The 24,043-nt window shown below is 39.7% G+C and overlaps 1 protein-coding gene across 4 annotated transcripts in view; it reads right to left on the reverse strand.

Moving 5' to 3' along the window:
• Bcat1 (branched chain amino acid transaminase 1) overlaps positions 1 to 24,043 on the reverse strand; it is a 104,250-nt gene that overhangs the window by 18,926 nt on the left and 61,281 nt on the right. For all 4 annotated transcript variants that reach the window (XM_047551003.1, XM_047551002.1, XM_047551001.1 and 1 more), the window contains 2 exons: positions 9,006 to 9,169; positions 1,927 to 2,069 (listed from right to left, as the gene is read on the reverse strand). In XM_047551003.1, coding sequence (XP_047406959.1) covers positions 1,927 to 2,069; positions 9,006 to 9,169 — 307 coding nt within the window. The remainder of the gene's footprint in view (positions 1 to 1,926; positions 2,070 to 9,005; positions 9,170 to 24,043) is intronic.

The raw sequence follows: 24,043 nt of genomic DNA on the forward strand, positions 1-24,043 counted from the left end.
GGTCTGAAGGTTGTTGCTGACATTCTCTCCTAGTATGGTCCATCTCCTTTCTCCTTGTTTTGAATTTATTTAACCTATTTGGTGGAAACCGCCCCCCCCAACTGAAGGTGCACACTGAACCTAAAGTTTTCTTGGGCAAGAGTTACCAAAGCATAACTCTTAAGGTCTTATTTTGCAAGAGGCAGAAGACAAATTCACTCATTTTTATTCTGACCTTTAAAAGTCATGGTAGAAATGCTCCCTGATTCTTGTTTGGATCGGGAACATTTCTTGAGCTGGGTAGTTTCTGGATGTTTCTGAGTAAATCCTGTAGTTCTGACTCAGAGGATGTTTAAATCCTGACATCTAGCCATAAACAATGGTGGCACTAGTCTGAGTGATTCAACTCTTCTGGTTTGGGGTTGTGTGGGTTTGGGGAGTGGGTAGGGTGGGGGCAGGAGCAGGCAGGTGGAAAGAAGAATGGAAGTCAGTTGTTTTCTCCTAAGTACAGAGTTCAACACTTGCCATCATCTTTTTCCTGGCATCGTTTTTGATAAATGTATATATAATAAATCAAAAATTAAAATTCACAAGTTTTCAGTTTAAGTGTAGTTTTTAAACAGTACCAAGTATGAGCAGCAGGAGTGGAAGAATGAGCATAAGCTGTACCTGGTTTTCATATGCCAAGGATGACCAAGGGCCAGCCCAGGGCATGTGGCGCTGCCCACACCTCTTGTGTTCCCTACCTCTGGCGGAATATAATGCTCACCTTGTTGAGTCTTTGCAGCTAATGCTTAAATTGGTACACGGCTCTGCACTCAGCCACATCTGAATCACCACTTTCCTCTTTTTGGTAGCCAAAAAACATAAGAGCAACAGAGGCTAGTGCAGAATTAAAATGCCATTTGAAAAAGTCAACTGAAACCAATACTGAGACCTCACAAGAATTGGGAAACACAATTTTACATTTCAAGTCAGGACACTCACTGTGAAATGAGCAGTCCAGGAGGAAAAACAAGTTTAAAAATGTGTTTCTAAATTTTTTGGGACTATCAAAATTCTAACAGAAATAAATGCATATCTACCCCCCTCCTCACTTTTGGCCATTTAACTTAGTGGTATATACATTGTCAACACTTCACCAAACCCCTAGGGTCTCAGGCAACTAATTTAAAAAAATAGCAAAGAAAGGTAATCAGCATTCAGGATATTAAAGGTGGTAAAGAAGTACTGATTTCTAGATTTCTAGACATATAGTAATAGTCTTGAATGAACCAGGGTCTAGATACAATCTTAACATACAATGCTTTATAGTGTGCTTTAACCAAATGGAGCTCAAGAGTAAATCTGGAGGTTTTCTGACATGTTATCAAAGTATGAATACAGGGCAGCAATTATTTTAAAAAGTTTAACAAGTTGTTTGGGGGAGGTAGCTCAGTGGTAGAGCACTTGCCTAGCAGGCATGAAGCCCTGGGTTGGATCCCCAGCACAGAAAGAGAAAAACACACACACCCACGCGTGCACACACACATGTGTGTGTATCAAGAGGGTGCACCAAATTCTCTAGCAACAGAATCAGTAGACTGTATTACTATGGTATTTCAAATTTTGTTGATGGTTAGTGCTCACTGAACTGATCTGAGACCTATCTCCAAATGCAAGGTGTTCAGATAGGAGAAAGTTAGCTGGCAAAGGGCATCGAACAGCGTATCTTCAAATCACAATGACTTAAATCCCTTAATGTGACATCTCAGTAATTAGTCCATCAAAACAAAACTTTTATAACTTCTTGAAACTAAAACTGATATCCAACTGGACAGCAGAAGCACAATATTCTTCACCTTTGGAATTGGGTTACCTAATTCCTCTAATTTTCTAGTTCTTGTCTTTTCAGTTCTATTGAAAATGGTCAAAAAATAGCACAGAGCTGAAATCTGAGTGTATTACCTCCATCTTCATTTATCCAGTAGAGAAAAAGGTTCATAGTTCCGACTTCAGTTATCTGATTGTCCTCACCATAGAGCCAAAGAACCTGCTGACAACCATTCTCTGCGGCTTCACATTGGGCAAAAAGAGACGAGCCATAATTCCTTTTAAGGGAGAGAAAATATTCTGATGATTAAAATGTCACCCCAAACCTCATCTTCAACCCTCAAATATGTATGTCCTTAATTCACAGGTGGATGCAGTCAACATACTTAAAGTTCTTAATATGTTCAACATATTCTTAATGTGTATACTCTCTTTAGTTAACTCCATGACATTGAAGGAAAACTCACCAGAGAACCTAAGTGATCTAAGTGCATTCATCTGAGAGAGAGGAGGCCAAAATCTCAGAATCCTAACATGAAAAGTGATGACAGGAGAACACAGGTAAATACCCAAGAAGTTAATGACAACAGTTAGAAGTTATTGAGTATTTTTTCACACACATCAAGCATTTTACATAACTTATTTAATCTAAACCTCACACCGACACTATGTGTTGGCCATTAGCATTATTTCTGGTGTTCAGATGAGAAACTAAGGCTCAGAATAGTAAGCTCAAGCAGCAGAGCATTAATTGATGCTTTCTGATCTGAAATCTTTAACATATTCCAAAACCACCAAATTCTTGGTGTCCGAATTCCCAAAGGTGGGACAAAAGAAAATCCTGTTTGACCAAAATGTACTCTGAAACTTGTTTTTCTCAACCCATTTTATTTACCCTAGATTTTTTTTTTTTTTTTGAAATCATAAAAGCATAGCACATCTTCCCAGAATGACAATGGAGTTTTGGAACATTTCAAAGTTATGGCTTATTTAAACTTAAATGAGAAAATCACAGAGCATATTGCAAAATGTGGATGAATGGTTAATGACAATCTTCAAATGAATATGACTTTCTTTCCCACTATCTTCCCTCTTACAAAAACACAGGCTTTCCTATGGAGCATCTTGCCTTACTGCAATTAAATTCAAGAGTGACCATGAAGCCCTTCTTTGGGTTCATTTGTTTGTTTATTTTTAATGTATGAAACCTAAAATATTAAGTATTTTCTCCTCTTTGGGGTTGTACCTGCAAGGACAAGAAACTTGGCAACAGCGATCTTAAACCCTACAAGGTGCATCGCCACCATCCTAGTTACATGAGTCAGTGGATCCCTTTCCACTTAAGATTGCTGGAGTTGGTTTTATGACTTGCAACTGAAAGAAAATTGACTAATAACTGAAATAGTCTAGAAAGCTGGGGAAAACTGGTATTATACTACATGGCTGGCTATTGCCAGTGGAGCATAATGAGACTGACTGACTCCAAGGTAATGTTCACTGAAAGACCCTCAAACAGATGACCAACATAAATTCTTGATCAATCTGGAGATGATACAAGTCTGGCATACAGGAAGCCTTTGTCTAAACACCATAAAAAGATTACATCACCCTTACTCAGAATTGATGGTAAACAGTTAATAACTTAATTAAAACATGAAATCCTTTTTAATAATAGTATAAACCAGACTGCAGGAAGAGTCCAGCAGAAAAACTCTGGGTTTGGGGTTCACAGGCCTGAGGTAGAAAGCTCTTGCTCTTCTACCTCAGACCACCCCCGTCCCCTTGGGGGTTCAACTTTACAGTGGTGCCGAGGTGATGCACATTCAGAAGAAACCATAATTCGAAAAGTTGAATTTTAACCTTTTCCTAAGCTAGCGGTACTGACAGATTGGGAAGCAACAGGAAGCCACACGCAAAGCCTGAACAACTGATAAGTGAGCCGTGTTGCTAAGGTGCCATATTTGGTCATTAGATGTATTAAAAGCATTTTCAACTTGGAATATTTTCAACCTATGAGTTATCACCCCACGGTTAAGTCCAGTAACAAAAGGAAATCAGGTCATATTTTTGCTTCATCAATTCATCTGACAGATAAAATTACTTATTTTAATGTCATGTGTGTGTGTGATAGAATTGTTTGGAAAAAACAAATAAAAAAAGCTAATAAATAAGTTATATAAGCCTATCGCATCCCCATGTAATATGTTTTAAAACATTCAGTTGAATTTTAGTTCAATTTTCTCTCATTGTGATACAACGGTGAGATTTTGCCATGTCTAAAAAGAAATGATGATTTCATGTGTAAAATGTCCTTTAATCTATTAAAACACAATGGGAATTCTTCCAGCATGCATAGCCTTTTAAACAAGCCTCTAAGAACAAACACACACCCTTTCGAGAGAATGTCTGAATTAAACCCTAGTTCCCCAGCATCATAAAGCTACCTGGGCAGGGAGAGAGAAATTAAAGGCAACAGTTCCAATGCATTGAAAGGATTTTAATGTTCAATGTTTGACTGATTTATAATTATATTCTATAGATGTTTTATCCTTGATACAAAATTTTCTCTCAGTTGTTCACTGTCTTATGTATATCCATGGGGTAATTGATGCCTTGGTAATACTTTTGGGTTCCCTCCCATGTGCTTCTAATATTCAGAAGAGAAACACATGTCCTTTCAGGGGGAGGGAGGAATAAGAAATTGAAAAAGTGGGAAAACAGCCTACAGAGGAAAAAAATTCAATATACATTTCAATAGAATAAACATCTGAGATTAGAGACATTAAATATAACCCACCAAGAGAATAAATTCTATTGTGGGTAATCCAGCTGATTTCTCCTAAGATAAAAGAGAGTCCCCAAAAGGAAATAAGAAAGTGAGAAAGCCTCTTACTATCAGCTACTGTTTGTTGAGAGGTCACTACTGTCAGGCATGGTACTAGGTATTTACCTACATTATTTCATGAAGTCATCTCAAGACAGTCCTATACTTTATTATACTTTTGAGGACGAAGAGGAAGAAAGGATTTTACTGTTCAGACTCACAGATAGTGTGATACAATGTCTCTGACTACCAGCCAACATATTTAGCCATTTATGCAGAGGGCTTTCTATGTGACAAGCACTTTATTATATCATCTCACTTAATCTGCATTAGTATTTTCACCCTGATTATAAATAAATACAATGCCCCAAGGAAATCAGGTCGTTTGGTTTTAAAGAGTTTCATTTTTTTTTTTAGAGCCGTTTTAGTTTTAGAAAAAAAGTAAAAGGAAGGTGCAGAGATTTCCCATATACAACTTGCTCCCACGGGCATTACCAATGTCCTCCCTTAGAGTGGTAAAAGAAAAGGAAAAAGAAAAAGGGTAATTGTGTATATTGGTGGGGTCACAAGGAGACAAAGAGGGAGAAATAAGTCTGACTTGTTCTAAATTAAGAAAGTGCTGGGGACCAAAGCTGTTCCTATGATGAAAGACCTTCTTTTGGTTCAGTGCTTCTCAAGTTTGGCTGCACATTAAAAATCCTGATATTTTATAGTCTATACCCGACACTAGGGAAACCAAACTTTCTAGAGGTAGGAACCAGACATCAGCACTGGGCAAGACTCCTGGAGGTTGCACTGTGCAGCCAAATGAGGCCCACGATGCTACAACTCCTCCTCAGCTCTGTGCTGTTGTTACTGTTATCACGCACACTTAGAAACAAAAGGCAAATGTTAGCTGGGTCCAGTGGTGCACGAGTACCTCCGGAGTACAGTACTTGGGAGGCTGAGGCAGGAGGATCACAATTTTGAGGCCAGTTAGGCCACTTAGGGAGACCGGTTCTCAAAATCAGGGGGAAAAAAGGGGCTCAATGTAAGACTGCTTGCCTAGCATATGCAAGGCCCTGGGTTCAATCTCCAGAATCCAAAACAAATAAAAAGGTCAGTGTTATCTCCAGTGGCTAAAAATAGTGGAATAATCCTAGAATTAAGGAAAATATAATGCTTCTTTCCTCAGAGTCACTTAGAAAGCAGAAAGTCTTGAAGCTTGTGAGAATCAATAGCTACTTAATAATACCAACAGAATACAGGAGTCCTAAAAAGTGCTTGCAGGATAATTGCTGACTCAATTAGACTGAGGGAATAACACACAAATCTGCAGTTGACTTCAATGTCTCTGCTAACTGAATTAGCTGACACAATGCACAATCGCGTTTCCCTGGACTTCTCTAGGCAGGAAGCACAGGAGTAGAGAGATTGACAACATCCTGGAGGCAAGGCATATAGGTTAGAAGTCCACCCTCTGGCTTCTGCCTCCCTCTTGCCAGTACTGCTTAGATCAGGAGCTCCAAGACTCTCCTCTCCTGAGACACTTCAGGTCAACTTCCAATGATCACAGTCTACCTGGGCCTGAATCAAAGCATTTTTTTTTTTTTAAATAATAGATGTTATTCTTAGAGTTCTTTAAAACTTAGAGAAAGAGTAAGCAAAAAGTACAAAGAGATTCCATCAACCCCTTCCCCAGCTCCAGTTTTTCCTGTTATTAACACCTTGCTTTAAGTGTGGCAGACAAGTTCATAGATCACACGAGGGTTCACTCCATGCTGTACAGAAATATGAATCTGGCTATTGTGATTGAGCAGCAATGAACATTGATGTGGCTGTATCTCTGTAATATGCTGATTTTAAGTCCTTTGGGTATAGGCCGAGGAGTGGGATAGCTGGGTCAAATGGTGGTTCCATTCCAAGCTTTCTGAGGAATCCCCACACTGCTTTCCAGAGTGGCTGCACTAATTTGCAACCCCACCAGCAATGTATGAGTGCACCTTAAACAAGCAGTTATTTTTTAGATCAGTTAAGAATAAGAACATCTTCGCAGATTCCTTTTCCTACACAATTCCTTTCTGACACTTTCAACACTTTAACACTTTAACTATTTCACTCCACCTTCCACTCGTTTGATGGTTTCTGACCAGGAGTTCATGTAACATTTTTTTTAAAGTTCAATCTATATTTTTTATTTTCCCCTGTTTTTTATTGGTACATGATAGCTGTGCACATGGTGGGATTTGTTGTTTCATACTCACACAAGCACACAATATAACAGCAAAATTTGGCCCATGTCATTCCTAGCATGTCCCCCTCTTTCCCCTCTTCCCACCCTCTGTAATTCTTTTTATAGTTCCTATGTGCTTAAGGCATTTTTCTCCCTCTGGTTCGTTTAAAGATTTCCTACATTGTCTTTAGAATTCCAGCAGTCTAAAGATGATATTTGATGTTTTTAGTACTTCTCTTGCTTGGTATTCTTTGAGTCTCCTGTACCCAGACTTTGGTTTTTGTCATTCATTTTGGAAAATTCTCAGCCATTATTATAAAAAATATTTATTCTTCCTCTCTCCTTCTTCTGGTGTTCCAGTTATGTTCAACACATCATACAGTATTAGGTCTACTGTTACGTTCTTCCATTTATTTGTTTTCCCTTATTTCAGTTGGAAAAGTTCTTACAGACACAGCTCCATGCTCTGTGATTATTTTATTAGCGGTGTTCGGTCTACAGATGAGTCCACCAAAGCTGCTACTAATATCTATTATAGTGTTCTCAATTCTTAACAGTTGATTTTTAGAGTTTCTATCCTTCCTACCACATCTATTTGTTCTTTTTTTTAATTTTTATTTTATGAACTGCATTTTGATTCATTGTACACAAATGGGGTACAACTTTTCGTGTCTATGGTTGTGCACGATGTAGATTCATACCATTCGTGTAATCATACATGTACATAGGGTAATGGTGTCTGTCTCATTATTTGTTCTTATAATTGTCAACTATTTTCCATTTGATCTCATATCACTGTAGTTTGACATTCCCGACTGTGCAGTTTTGAATCTGTATGCTGTAACTTATCCTGGGAGGGTGTTTTGGTTTGGGTATGAAGTGTCCTCCAAAGGACTGTGGGTTGTAGGCTTGGTCCCTAGTGCAGCAATGTTCAGAGGAAGTGACTGGACCATGAGAGCTCTGACTTCATTAGATGAATAACTTGAGGGCACTGTTGGGAGATGTTGAAGACTGTAGGAGGTGGGACATGATCAAAGCAGCGGGTTCTTGGGTGCACGGCCTTGGGGACCATACCTTACATCTGGCTCCTTCCTCTCTCTCTCTGCTTCCCAGTCGCCATGAACTGAGCAACTTCCTTCAGCCATGGCCCTTCCACCATAATGTTCTGCCTCACCTTAGACTCAAAGCAATGGAGACGGGTGGCAATGGTGCATGTCCTAATCCCAGTGGCTTGGGTGACTGAGACAGGAGGAATGTGAGTTCAAAGCCAGCCTTTACAACGGTGAGGCACTAAGCAACTCAGTGAGACCCTGTCTCTAAATAAAGTACAACATAGGGCTGGAGATGTGGCTCAGTGGTCTAGGGCCCCTGAGTTCAATCTCCAGTACCCCACCACCCAAAAGAGCAATGGAGCCAGTCAACCAGGACTAAGACCTCTGAAAACACAAATCAAAATAGCATATCTCTTCCTCTGTGTTGTCTTCCTCAGGTATTTGTTACAGCAATGAAATGCTGACTAACACAGGGGAAGGGAAGGAGAACGGAAAAAAAAGCAGGAATGCACTGTCTAAAACAACAGCAGTATATCATTAACTCTGTGACCTTCCTGAATCTATGTGTTTTATCAGGGACCAGAGGATGCACATCACTGTCTGATACAGACACAGACAAGGAGCCCAGCCTGCTTCGTCTAGGCATTCTTATTCACCTGCGTGGGCATTCCCAAGTCAAGGCCAAGTCCACCCCTAAAACTGTCCAACACTTTTGAATGCTCTTTTATTTCTTGCCAGCTACATATGGCCCAAGACCTGCCTGTCAGAGCCAAAGCGGTCTCCCCTCAGCCAGTTCGCAGCAGGTGTGGCTACAATCTGTGGCACTGGGAAAAAGCACTTCAGCAAAAAAAAAAAAAAAAAAAAAAAAGCTCAAGTGTAACTGAGCGATTCCTGGTTTCTTTGCTTGTAGCTCTTGCCCACATGTCATGTCCCATGTCTCTCCTTCATGAAGGACCACGAGTTATCCTTTAAACAACTACCTCCTTTAAAATACTCAGAGCTAAACAAGAAACAAAAAATGAACATTTACATTTAAATATTATTGTATGCATTCACATAGAAGCCAAACAGCAATTACTGCAGGATTGGGAAGGGCTGTCTCCTTCGGAGAGAGACGGTGACTTACCCTCCCATCTTGCAGTCTCCAGTCCCACCTTTCCAGGCTCTGACATACTTCGGGTTGGCCCACAGGGACACTGGATTAAAGGTTCCGCTTGAAAAATAAGGTCCCACTGGGCTTAAGATTACAAAGAGCAGGGCTTTGGTAGACTTCTTGACTCCAAGAGAAGGCTGCAGTAAAGTAAAAGTGCACACATCTGTAATTTATGATGTAGACACTAGTTTTAAACTCTAGACCAGACCTGCAACTATCTCCCATCCAATTAAAGTCGAGTGACACAAAGCCTATTAAGAACTTTTAAGAAGGAAACACTGAGCATGAAGCATTTGGCTTTGATTTCTGAGTTACAATTTTAGAGAAAATGTAAATAAGTCAATTGTTGTTGCTGATGGACAAGATTGCATTGACTGGGAATCGACGGAGGGAAAACCTTAGGTTCTAGTCTTCGGAGGGGAAATATACTAGCTGCTCCTCTTAACTTGCCCGGCTGTTTCCCAGTCAACACTCCAGGACATATCAGCGTGTCCAGCAGGTGGCTCTCTGGAAGGGTGCCATGCCCACATCTGCCCGTGTATCACTTAACAGAGCAAGAGTGTGGTTTTTCCAAAGACAAAGAGACCACGCATGATAAACAGCATCGAAAGGGCAGGGGGCAATGATTCAGGAGCCTGTGTCATGAATAACACAGGAGACAAGATAGCCTTTATCACAAACACTGGGAGTCAAAAGTCAGCAATGAATAATCAAGCAAATTCCTCCAACACAAAAGCAACTACATGGCATTAGGGTCAGTGGATTATTAGGAAAGAAAATTGAGAGACTGACATTTTGAAGGCTATGTATTATAAAGACACACACGCAAAGGTCACTGGGCTCTTCTGTGTAATCCAAGACCACTGGAAGTCAGAAACCCAGCCAGGACTGAAGCCAAGTCTGCCTGAACTGGGCAGGGGGCATGGGGAGTAAGGAAGGAAAGAGGAAACTTAACCTCCAGCAGTTATTTTGTTTCTATAATGTTGGCTGCAACTGGCTGAGAGTGGAGTTTGGGGCGATTTTTACCTGACTTTCCATTATACCTCCCCCTGCTAGTCACTGCCTCACAGCCCCAGCCTACTACTTTGACAACTAGGAATCATAGGTAAGATATTTGTGAGCATTACAAAATGTGTGCATGTGCCCAGTGAGGCCACCTGCAAAGTCTGCCCCCTTCGGAAACAGGAAGCTGACCCTGCCAGCACTTTACAGGAACATGGGAACTCAGCAGAGTCGGGTGGCCACAGAGCAAACCTACATGAATGATGGATGACGGATGACCGAGTTAGAGAAATTAGTCAGCGAGCAGCAAGAAGTGCTGTTTTTCTGCCGGTTTGTGCTTGTTTTTCCATGGAGGCTTTAGATGAGAATAAGAGCATCCCACCAGGAAAGGATGGCACTTCATTTGCTTTTTTTGGTTCCATTGTTTGGAAGGGAAATTTCAGTATGATATACACACCTGCTTTTCTTACTGCTTAGATAAAATTTGATTATCTGATTTCTGTACTTTTATTTACCTATTAAAGAAAATACCAATATCTCCATTTCATGATTGCTTTGGATCTTAATATTTCAGATTATTTTATGATAACAAATTAACAAAAACTTCCCAATATAGAGATACAGTATGCCATAAAATCTACAGGACTTACCTACCTTCTAGTTTCTAAACAAAATAACTTATTTGTGAGTGAGTTAATGGCATTTTATCAATGATCATATGAATGCCTAGACTTTTTTTACTTGGAACTCCTGTATTTCATATAACCTGTATTATGTTAAAAGAAATAAAAATAACCCATCATCATAGATTTAGGGATATAAGTCAGTGATTGAGCATGTACCCAGCATGCACAAGGCCCTGGGATCCATCCCAGCACCTTGTTCACTTTCTTCACTGATTTTTCCTTCCAATTTTAATTGACAAGTAAACTTGCACTTATTCCACTAGGTGGTAGTATAGAGAGCACAGATGGAAAACGGAAGAATTCCACACATTACACCCACTCTGGAAAAAACATCTTCATAAGCCTTAAAATAATATTTTTACTGTTAGCAAGCAGGTAAATGATGGGTTACAATGTTTCAATGCTAAGACAAACATGTGTTCATGTGTACTAACATTTTATATTCTGAAACTTGAGCCAGGTCCTCTTATATCTTAGAAGTACTCTTAAGTACTGGAGTGGATCACACCTTAGTCATCTTCTTTCTTCAACTATCACTTACATAGATTGTCTTTCTGCGTAAAGATCTCTTTGGCTGTATGCAGCGGCACACATCTGTAATCCCACTGACTCAGGAGGCTGAGGCAGGAGGATTGTAAATTCAAGGCCATTCCGGGTATCTTAGCCAGACCCACTCTCAAAATAAAGTAAAAGGGGCTAGGGATGTAGTGCTTGCCAGGCATGTGTGGGACCCTGGGTTTGATAGACAGTCCTACAAAAACAATAAACAAACAAACAAAAACTCTACATCTTCCCTAAAAAGGCTCACACTACTGCTTCGAGACTGATAAGAAATAAAATGTAAGTCTAGGCACCAGAAAGAAGCGTGGTGATTGGGTCTGCTTCTACTCTCAGGAACCATTGTTTGTTCCTTTGTTGAATTTGCCCTTCAATCCTGAAAAACAATTTAAATTCTGGGCTGCCATTAAGAGTATTTTATTGTATAGTTTAATCAAATGATTGTGAATAAAATGATATACTGATGAGATCTGAATTCCAATTAAATAAAGCAAAAGCCACAAACACAAAGAGACAATAAGACACCAATGGTTAATAGGGTGGTGTGTCATTTCAACTGAGTGCCTTGTGAACACTTTACTTGACTTCATATTCTTTTCTACTGTCTTTCTGAAATATTTAAATAGAATTAAATGAGGGATGAAAAATTTAACATGCAAAGTACATTACTTCTCAAGACCACATTGACTTGGAGATTAAAATACTTGTGTATAGAAAACAGTAAGAAGATTTTTTTTTTTTTTTTAATTTCATAGGCTACATTCACAACTTTGTTGTGGTAACATAGAGGCAAGTTGCAGGGAAACTGCCACTTCTTTCTGGGTCAGCCAGAAGTTCCTCCACAGGCCTCGGTGATAAAACACTATTAGTCAGTTTGGGCCTAAAGGGCAGAGATGCTCAGCAGTACATGGCTTGAGCGGGTAAGAGGGAGAAAATAAAACAGTTGGGAATAACAGATGAACATCTTTCAAAAAGAAGCATTTTCTTTAACCCAAAGAGCAGCCTGATTTCTCTTTTTAATCCATTTAATCCAGCTAGCTCTTAAAAAGGGTTACAAACCAGTTGGTGGTGGCCACACCAATAATCTCAGTAACTCAGGAGGATGAGGCAGGAGAATTACAAATTCTAGGCCAGCCTCAGCAATTTAATGAGGCCCTGTCACTAAAAGGGCAGGATATGTCACTCAGAGGTAGAGGGGAAGAGAACCCCTGAGTTCAAGCCTCAGTACCACACACTGTGAGGGTTGCTGTGCAGGAGAGGACCCGCAATGTGGTGTGAATGTGGGGTGGTGGGGGAGAGGGAGGGAGGGAGGTTGTGAGGGTCACAAGCAGAAGGAAGATCAAGTTCCTACAGTAAAATCAGTTGCTTTGGAAAATATTTTTTAAAAAAACTTTAGTATTATACATAGCTTTTTGGCTTCTAAGATATGTTTATGATCACTATCTTATATAATACGACAATCTACAGGGAAGAGTAACACTTTCTCTATTTAAATTGAGGAAAATGAGGCTCAAAACAAATGATTTGCTCAAGACATCACAGTTACTTCAGAGTTATTTTACACCATATCAAAGGTTTGAAATAAAAATTAATGGAGGACTTAGGATTTCCTACCCTGAAGAGAGCTCCCAGGGGGCCTTGCTTGCTGCCCACGCACTCTGCACTCACACCCCAAGCTTGTACCATGCTCCCGGCTCGCAATCCCTTCCCACTCTCCTAAGTTCACATGCTCTCCTGCAGTACCGCCTTGACCCAGAACTCTCCTTCCCCCGATCACCCCCATTACGAACTGAATTACTGCATTATGTGGGGAGTAGGCTGGGCCCTGCTGAGTCCTTCCACAATGTGTAGAATAGCATCTTTCAGACTGTGCCTAGTCCTGAGCTGTTCTGTCACGAGTATAAGTGCTAAGGCAGAATACTTGGTAACTTGTCTGGTCAAAGAGATAACCATGAGATGTTGGACATATAGAATTTATCAAAAAGAAGAGCCCCAAGCTGCACAGCACAATCATAAGGCACAAACAGATAAAGTAATCATGCTAATAAAAAATGACCACCTGTGAACTTATCAAGTTAAACCAGAAACACAAGGATGGTTGAGTGTATCAGACTCATATCAGAAAAAAACAGGCAGGCCCATGAGCTCATCAATTCCTCCAGACGTAACCCAGTCACCTAAGACCCATAAAAGGAGTAGCCTCCCAAGACTGACTACATAACACACACCAACCTGTGATCAGACCACCAAGTGAATGCTTTGGTGAATGTATCATGAGGTTTACAGGTAACTATCTCCCAACTGTCCCTGGGCCTTTAGATCAGTTCAGCTCAATCTCTCTACTGGAAGTGGCCCACTTGGATGCTGCCCACCAGCCATCTGAACCCAGCCTACAATAGACTCCACACCCCAACAGCTCTGTTCCCAGATCAGGTTCTCAGGCTGGTCTTTAATATTATCTGACCACCTGCAATGACTCTTGCATTTGTATCTGGCCTTTGCCTTTGCTATCTCAGTGTAGCCTTAAAGCCCTGTGGCCACCTTAAACCTCTCTTAGCCTTTCTATAACATATACACACACACACACACACACACACACACACACACACACACACATATATATATATATATACCATTGCGTGAAGCATGATGTGTAATTTGAGTATTACAGATATTAGTGATTAAGATTGGAATAAAAGAACCTGTAATTGCCTGGCTTGTACCTACCAAGAAATCCACAAGTGCTCAGTGAACTACAACCAAAGAACATGATGTAGCTTGTGAATTAATTGGTAGTCAATAAATTCTGACATAGTGGAAAGACACAACCATGGCCAGTCTGTGTTAATGTGATGGCTCACTTACGATAATTACGACTCCTCAGTTTCCTCTGTTGAAGCCCTCACCCCCAGTGTGACTGCACTTGGAGATGAGGCCCTTAAGAAGGGCTACATGAGGTAATAAGAACGAGGAGCTAATCCTATAGACTGGGGTCCTTACAGAAAGAAGAAAAGCCCCTAGAGCTCTCTCCCTGTACCTTCAGAGAAAGGCCCTATGGAGACACAGCTGGAAGCTGGTCATCCACATGCCAGGAAGAGAGCCTCCCCAGAAACCAGCCCTGTTAGCAGCATCTCAGCCTGGCCTTCCAGCCTCCAGGGAGTGATGAGTGAACAAAGACTCGCTTCCATCCTTTCCCAACATGAACACTTCAATCTCAATTTCAGTGTAATTTAAAGTCACTTCAGGAAACAAGCACCCTTAGATAAGGCTAGGTACTGGTAATCATGTCATCGTGCACTTCAAATTTAAACTAACAAAAGTGCTGTCACACTTTCTGATACCCACCTATTTTATCCTCCACCTCGTGCTAACCAATAAACTCTGCAAAGTACAGGACCGTTTTTTGTCTTGCATTTTATTCCATGTTTTGATCAAATATTTGTGGTATAACTGTTCATTTTAATAAGATGTTGTTTATAGAAAAGAGATGAGAAAGCAACATAGGAGGCCCTCTATCATACTTGAAGTATTTTGATTAAAAAATATATACATGGGATGCTTGTGCTTACATGTGGCACTGATACCATAGCAAAAATGTTCCTTTGTCTCTCATATGATCTCCTTCAGTGCTGGCCTCTTGAGTTACTATGTAGATATTCAAAGATTACTGGTGGAGAGGCAAAAGTCCAGAATTTTCTGAGAATTGCTGTTATACAAATAGGAGACAGATCCAGGTTTGTTTCCCTGTTTACAGGGAAAGAGAGAACAAATTAAACATTTGACTTTTAGAAGGCTGAGCACACAACTCTTAGTTTTTAAGTAAGAATGATCTGAAAAGTTAAAACAATAGCATAGAGAAAATTAAAGATGAAAGAAAAAAGACTAAAGGGACATAACTGTCTTACCCAAATTTCTTTCAAGTAAAGACAGTGGAAATGACTACATTCTCAGAGGGTTGGTACAAGAATTAGATCAGAAAATATTTGAAAAGCACCCAAAGAAGCCTGATCTTTTTTCAAGCACTCAACAAACAGTGATACTTATTATTTTTGTAAGTAACAATTGATAAAAGCAGTAGCGGTAAATCAATTTGATCTGTACCAAGACAGAGAGATGAAGACAACACTCAGATGACTGCAGCTGTGGCCCTGGAACCACAGGCCACACTCCATGTTGGGACCGTGGAGAGTGAGTCCTGGGGAAAGACACGGGTGGTGAAATGCACGACCTGGGAAACGTGGTTTGGTAAATTTAAAACCAGTCCTAAGTAGAAATTTCAGCATGGTTGGGTGGTCAAGAATACTTGACAGGGAAATGCTCAGGAGGAGCTAGAATGAGTCACCCTCAGAAAAGCCACGCTTCACTTCCCTGGCAGAAAGGGTTCCGGGTCAGGAGTCACACGCTTCTGCCTGCTGCTTTTGTAGTGCCTCTGGAACATGCTCACTCATTTATAAGCTGTCTGTAGCTGCTTCCGCACTGAAAAGGCAGAGTTGGGTAGCTGTATGGTCTGCAAAGCCAAAACTATTTGTTATCTGGCCCATTTCAGAAAAAGGCTGTTGGTGCCTTCTTTAGACAACAGAAAAATGCTGATTGAACTGGGAATGACCTCAGAGCCAGAATCTCCTCACTGGCTCCTGATGCTGACCTTGTCAGTCCATCCAGTTTGTTTCAATAGATTAGGCCGAGTACTGTGCTGAACCTAGAATAAAGAAGAAAGAACAGTGTGGCTGCTAACAGCCACACTGCAGACCTTGAAGAGGCAAGCCCAACCCCAGCTGAGCAGGTGAGGGAGAAGACACTGATCCAGGTAATCAACAATAGCGCACTTAAAAGAAGTGCCCACACAAAGACAAAGACGTGGGTGACAATACATAAGAGTGTGTGTGAAACTGCAAGCAGGAGAGGGCAAGTCCTCCCATCTGGTCACATGCCACTGACTGCCTATACTGCTGCCACCCTCAGGAGTAGACCACGATATAGAGTTTTCTTTGCCTTTCTGTCAGCCTAGAAAGGTGCCAGAGTTTCCATTTAAACACACTCCCTTTGCCATAAGTCCTGAGACTCCAAGTAATCATCAGTCTCTTACCCCACTGGGTAGCAGAATTCCTTACCAGACTGCACTTACCAGCATAAAGTCTCCCATTCTCTCTTGAATCCAAAACATCCAGTCTCTCAAACCCCAAAATCCAAGTGAAATACATTTATCAAGATCACTAGGGATTGACCCACCTGTGGCCAAATTCAGGATCCAATTCCTGGTCTCATCTCATTGGTTCCAATTACTGGATTTGCCACAGTTGCTCCATTGCATCTCATGCTTTGCTTGGCTTCCAGTACAACAGACTTCTGGTTTTTGTTCTACCTGATAGACCCCTTGGCTGCTCCTTCTAACCTCCCTCCTTCTCTCCTAAACGCCTGTGGACAACCTAATCCTGACCTTCTCTGCATCTCTTTCTACAGCTGTTCCCATAAAGACTTCACCAGGGTCCTGTCTATAAAAATACTTTTTATTCTAAAGACTAGAGCATGTCACATTCCAAATTTTCCCAAGAATAATGAACCTGCACATCTAAGTACCTGTATGAAGTCACTGGCTTAAGTTTCTGCATCCTAAATTCAAACCATCATCACTCCAATGAACAAAAATCATTACTCTTCCCTGTCCCAATAAATGGTTAGAATCCAAATTGGTAAGGCCCATAAGAAAACTTGACCTCTCTCCTCTCACATTACATCTCATCTATCAGTAAATCATGTAAGCTATAACAAATATCATCAAATGTCTTTATGTACTCTAGGGAATATATCTATAATATAAATACAGACTTTAATATAAGCTTTCCAAATTGAATTTTCCTGCTTTACTCATTTTAGCACTAAGGATTCTATTTGTTACACCAACATAATAGTAGATCCACAGGATATGCTTTAAATAAACTATGCTATGAGGCTTCAGATTCTAAGGTGTCCTTTTATTTTTACTCTTAACATAACTGAGAAGGGGACTCAGCATTTTGTTATTGCTATTGGCTAAGCAGTATGGCAAAGCTGTCACAGCCAACCTTGGTCATAGCAGTTCACGCTGATGATCCTTCCAGTGGATCTTTCAAAAAATTACAGGATGATTTGGTACTGAAAAGTAATTACATAGAAAGTCACAAAAACAGGAACTGGCCTCCCCAAGTTGAAGTCAAAGCAAAGCCTTCAAACGCCAAGGAGGCAGATCTGAAAGAAGTTCACAGCCACAAAAAGAAGATCCAACCCTTCTGTCACCTCTCTCCATCAGCTCAAGACACTGCACCTCTGGTGGAAGCACCCTCTGGAGATACAAGCTTGACCACTATTCCATCATCCAGTTCCCTCTGACCACTGAATCCACTATGAAGAAGACAGAAGATAACACACCCTGCTCATTATGGATGTCAAGGCCAATGAGCACCAGATCAGACAGGCTGTGAAGAAGCTCTGTGACACTGATGTGGCCATGGTCAATATGTTGATTAGGTCTGATGGAGAGAAGGTGGCCTCTGACTGGCTCCTGACTATGATGCTTTGGGTTGCCAACAAAATTGGGTTCATTCAAACTAAGGTAGCAGACTAATTCTAAATGTACATTATTTTTCACTAATAAACGACCACAACAGGAGCTGGATGCATAAAAGTGCAGAAAATACCCAAGTCGATGATGAAAAATAACAGCTGTGCTAACTAACTAGCCTCACATCTGTTCAGGTTCTTTTGTTTATAGAAACAAATTGTGAAAAGGCATGATGTAAAAACATTTTTAAAAAGGCAGTGTACAAAGGGAATTCTTTTCATTGGAATTGATACCACCATAGGTGAAACTGTGTGTACAATACAAAGATTTTACAAGGTGATAAAAAAGATGCATCTGTGAAATGTGCATGCATTATGCTCCCTGTGGAGTGAATCAGAAATGAAATGACCTGTTTGGGACTGATGAATCTGATCTCTAGCCTTTCTGCTGCCCTTTGAAAAATGGTAGCAGGATTTTAAAATGTGAACTCTAATGACAATTTCATATTGAAAGATTTCCCATGAAATGCTGAACAGAGAAACAGCTCACGTGAGATGATTAAAATGTTGTTCTGCATTATCAAACTGTATTCTGTATTCTGTGCATACAAATGCAAACTGATCTGTAGCTGAGCTCAACACCAGAAATTTACTTAGAGACGATCCAAATTCAGGAGTATGAAGTTAAATGAATAGAAAGACTCAAGCAACTTTCATATCAGACAAGATCAGCCTGTCTTTGAGAACACCTGTTTTGATAATATCAAATTTGCTGGTAGCTTGTAGACAGATCTGTGGCAACCAGCCTGCAGCCTGATCAAAAGGTGCTGGGTGCTAACAACTGCAAGACTGTCTCTAGAGCTGACTCTACCCTTTTTAATGACTTATTCTCAGCCCTGATATAATTTAGGTATAAACTATAAATTAGGGTGTGGAGAGTGGTGACAGAGGATGGGAGAGCAGTGACTGAAATTAGGGGTCTCTAATGACCTCATGGCCGTGGTATGTCTGGTGCCTGGAAATGTTCCTGTGCAGGGAAGGGCACAGGATGCTCAGTTGCTGTGGCAATGCCCTGCATGAAGAGGCTCTGTGCAAGAGTCCTGTCAGCTCTGACCTTGATCTCAGGCACACGGCTCCTGCAAACAGAGGCTTTTTGTTTTTGTTGTTGTTATAAAACTCATTTTAATGTAAAAAACAATTCTTAACTTTAGCTGCTCAGTTAATTTAGTATAAAAGGCACCATTCAAGTTTCAATCCCATTCATCTGGAGAAATTCTTAATATCACCAGGTACACAGCAAGGATGACCATTTAAGATCTCTTATACATGTGTGTGTGTGTGTGTGTGTGTGTGTGTGTGTGTGTGTTGTGTGTGTGTGTATATATAGTATACATATATACTGCCTTATTTTCATTCAGAAATTAATGTTAATTTTTAATTTGGCATCACAATTTTTATGAATTACTAATATTTAGCATATGCATGAAATTTTTATGAATGTCTCAACATAATGAAGAACAATCTGATTTTTTTAAATTGAGTAAAGGAGGAATGGAACCATGTTAGTCATGAACAGATAATGAGCCTGAGAGATGGTTACCTGGGGATTTATTACACCACTCGTTCTGCCTTTGTATATATTTCAACTGCCTATTATAAAAATATCATATTTAAAGAAAGTTTATTTTTCTCACTTAAGGGCCTCAAATAAGTAAGCTAGACAACCACCATGTTTCACCAGCTCTGCTTCTCCTGAGCCTGCCCACTTTATAGAAACTTTAAACAATGGTCTTTCTTGAGAGCTATACAAAGCTGTTAGCATTGCACTTTGCAACCGTGGAATGCAACCACAGAAAAGCTACTTAGATGTCCTAGTTTCTGTAACTTTCCTGAATACAAAGAATAAGGCTTGCATAGTCTTTAACCTGATAATGAGTCATATAAATAAAGATCGCTGGTGTAACTCTTTAGATCTATATGTCCTTCAGAGAGCAGCACTCCGCCTGATCTCAGCTTTATCTTCAAAATCTGTGGTTTTGAGTCTTTATTTTTTAATCCCCCATTGCCCCTTGCTGGAACCTGCAAGTTTGGCTGCACTGGTCATGGCATTAGGGATTTTCTCACTCAGTTCTCTTATTCCACCACCTTTCAAATGTGAAGTATGATGAAATGGGACTGAGATGTAATGAAAGAAGTGGAAGAAGAAAAAGAATTTTAGAGTCTGTAGTTGGGAGTATTTTCACTATTGACACTTACCAGAATCCCATGAACTTATAAGTGTACCCACGTGTGTGCATTCACACTGCCAAACCTTCGTGGTCACTAACTTGAGATGTTGGAGAAAACAGGTGGTTTGGAAATCAGCAAAACCTAGCTTCTTTGGATGTAGGGTTGTTAGGTTTCTGAAAGTCATATGACTTTAGCTTCTTGTCTGTTTCTGAAATCATTCATTTAAACTTTCTTCATTTAAATATTTTGATTTTAGAGGCTACGGGCATAATTCAGTGGTGGAGAGTGTGCCTGTCATGCCTGAGATCCTGCACTCAGTTCCCAGCACTACAAATATATAAATATAAATAAATGAATGTTATGATTTCAAATTTTGCCTTAACTTAAAATTGGTACATAATCGGCGAGAGTTTAAAGCACTCTAACTTTTAATTTCTAAACTAAGTTTTTAACAACCTACAAATAAACACTTCAGAAGATTTTGGTCAAAATGATGCTAAAGATTCCCTACCCCCTTTTTTTCTTTTTGTGTTACTGGGAATTGAACCCAGAGCCTTGTTGTGCTAGGCAAGCGCTCCACTACTGAGCTATATCCCCAGTCCCTGAAGTTCTTTTTAATATGAGAAATATTTGGCAATGCAAATGATTTTATTCTCTAAACTTTTCATAAGAAAATAATGTGCAATAAACTATATGTACTTATATATTTGTGTGCTACACGGATACTATACAATTCATGTTGCTAATTTTTATGTTTTAATTTATGCATTAAGGTTTAGCATTGTGTTTTAATGCGAATCATACAAAAAATTTTCCCAAATTTTTCCCCAAATTTCTATATTTTTTAACTAATCCCTACTCACTTGTTGAATACCCCATTTGTGTATAATGACTCAAAATGCAATTGGTAAAAATAAAAATAAAAAATTTTAAAAAATAGTACATCAAACATGTTTTCTAATACCATACTCTTCTGCTTAACATACTCTTAAAAATAAAAGGATTTAATAATGGATTTAATTATTATTCATGTCAAAAATTTCACAAAAACATTGGTATAACAGGTACATAACTGTGAAGACAAATGAAAGTTAGTTATAAAGAATGTGAAGACACAAAGTGCCCTTTGCAAATACTATGAAATTCATGAGTTGCCAACAGAGCCATTCCCCTGGTACAGGGCAGCTACTGAATCATACGGAGCATGAGAAGTGATAAGTAATACAGGACTGTCACATCATGGCCCATGAGAGACAGTGAACTCAACACCCTGCTCTCAATGAAGGTCAGCTCTCAATTTATAAACATTTCTACCTTTCTGCCAGTTTGCAATCTTTACAGAGTAAATAAAGCTTTAAGACCACCAGATACATATGTATTTGATGACTTAACAAGATCTGGGATAGTGATACTCTTGAAAGTGGTTAAGAAGAATCTCTGATCTGCCTCCACAGATTGTGATTATCTGTGTCTTGGCTGGGACCCAATACAAAGGTGTCCGTTATAGAATACTAAGTGCTCTACACAAACAAGTGACTACCACACCAGAGAATAGAATTGGACATATCTGATTAGCTAAGTGTCTCCTCCTACCCACTCTCCCTGGGTCTCTCTTTTCTGATGGTGTTGGAGATGGAACCCAGGCCTTGTACTTGCCAGGCAAGCGCTCTACCACTGAGCTACACTCCCAGTCCCTATGTGTTTTAACAAATTACTCCAACATATATATGCTCTTTCAAAGAAATCAAAATGCCTTTAATCAGTTAAAAGAACTAAAAAGAACATGAAAGAAAAACATGAAGACCAGCAGGAGACAAGACTAAAAGGACAAAAATCACATAACTAACAGAGGTGTGCCTGCAATCACTGTGAAGACAGTGAGAGGACAGAAGCCACCGTATGGTCATGTAACATAAAGGACAGCCCAGCCAGTCATCCTCAAAGAATTCCAGTGAGCAGAGGCCACGGGCTCCAATCACCGAGCCAGTACTGTACATACCAAATGTAGCCATTGATGCACGAACATGGCACCAACATGAACAGTGTAACATTGTGGAGTGCACAAATATTTAAATTCATGCACTTTACTGGATGTTATTTGTATCATGTTCATTTCTGAATTATAAGGGAATATTTTTCTGCAATAAGTTAGAAAATGATCATCGATGATAGACCAACCATTTATAAATAACATTTATTAAATGGCATTACTTATTTCCTTCAATTCTTACCTCAGTACTTGGGCAGATTTTTAAAAAATGATTCAACTTGAGGTCCAAAGTATGATCAGGCATACAAGTTGATAGCACATAAAGATAGAGAACCAATCAGGATGGCTTTTGTGATGTGCTCTTGAATTTGGGTGGGCATCATAATCATCACCTAAATCTACTCAATTAGATTCTCTGGGCATTGAGCTCAATGTAGGTATTTTAAATAACACCTGGGTGATTCAAGTGCAAAAGGTTGAGGACCATAACACAACACAGTCCACACACTAAAACTAGAATGACACACAGATTAGCAAGACCCTTGTGCAAGGATGGGCTCCACAGATGCATGAAGCCTTCCATGTAACACAAAGCTGAGGACCCCACAATAGAGAGGATTATTGTGACTTATGGGATTGACTGCAAAACCAGATTTAAGAATTTTATCTAACTCTAGATTATAGGCTTCTAGGAGTCTCAGGTATTTACTAAATCACAGAATTTGACATATTGGAAAACTATGGATGGCAATCTTTCATGAACATTAATACAAAAATTCTTAACAAAATATTAGCAAACTGAAGACCACAGATACAAAATGGGTTATTCTCAATGATCAAGCATGAGTTAGCCCAGGAATGTAACACTGATTTAACATTCATTTAAAATGAATTGATATGACTTATTAATAATGGAATAAAGTATAAAACTGCATAATAATGTCAAGAAATTTAGAAAAAGCAATTGACAAAACCCAGCATCCATTCATGACAAAACTCTTAACAAACCAGAAGAAGAATCAGATATTAGACTGGGAAAGTGTCTCAGAATAAAGGGACAATATTACTCTGAGATTAGGAACAATGTGTTTCAACCAACTTTAGACGTTGCTTCCTCCTATCATAAAGTTAAAATTAAAAAGTTGCTTCCTAAGTTAATTAAAGAGTCAATAATATTAACTGGTACTAATTAATGTTAATAAATCAATTTAAAAATTATCCCAAGTTTTTAAGTTTATTTGGGAGGCTCCAACTCATGACATTTATTATCTAGATTCTTAGTAGTCTTTCAAAAGTCATCAAAGGATGCTAAAGGACCACTTAGGTATTTATTTTATGACCGTATATAATTCCCAGAGTTGGGCCTTCATAAAACCCAGTAGAAAACCTAGTAGTCATAAAACACCCCAGTAGAGAACAGAATGGCTAGACTATCACAAAGGAGCCCTATTTCACCCATCCTAAAGCTCTCCAAGTGACCACCTCCTCATCTGCCATCCACATTCAATCTCCTGCCATCAATTTTGCCTTAATATCATTCACTCTCAGGCCCAGCAGACACCAGAGACAGGTGACAGACTATATATATCATACCTGCCACTCAAATGCCCTTGGCCACTCCAGGCATTGCTGAATCTGTGCTCTTTTTTGCAATACTGTTACCTGTTGAGTGATCTTGAGGCCATGTTGTTTAAACCAGCCACTCCAGCTCCTCAAGTTCCTTCCCTAATCTCCTCAAGGACTCTATTTTCAGCATTTTCTTTTTGGAAGAGGACTTTCTATTCCCACTCCTTGCCAAGAAATCCCAAGACTTCAGGAAAATAAAAATAAACATTAGCAGCTCTCCCTCTCCAAGTTTCTAAACCAGTACTGCTACTACCTTAGAGCAATGCCGCCATGTTGGGAGGCATTACACTTGTACACCTGGGAAATAATGATGAGTCTTGATGGGGGAAGGCAAAGAGTATTGCTCTTTTCTCATTCACTGGCTGATTTAGGTCTTGTCTATG

Source organism: Sciurus carolinensis, chromosome 4 (genome assembly GCF_902686445.1).
Source record: "Sciurus carolinensis chromosome 4, mSciCar1.2, whole genome shotgun sequence".
NCBI classification, from domain to species: domain Eukaryota; kingdom Metazoa; phylum Chordata; class Mammalia; order Rodentia; family Sciuridae; genus Sciurus; species Sciurus carolinensis.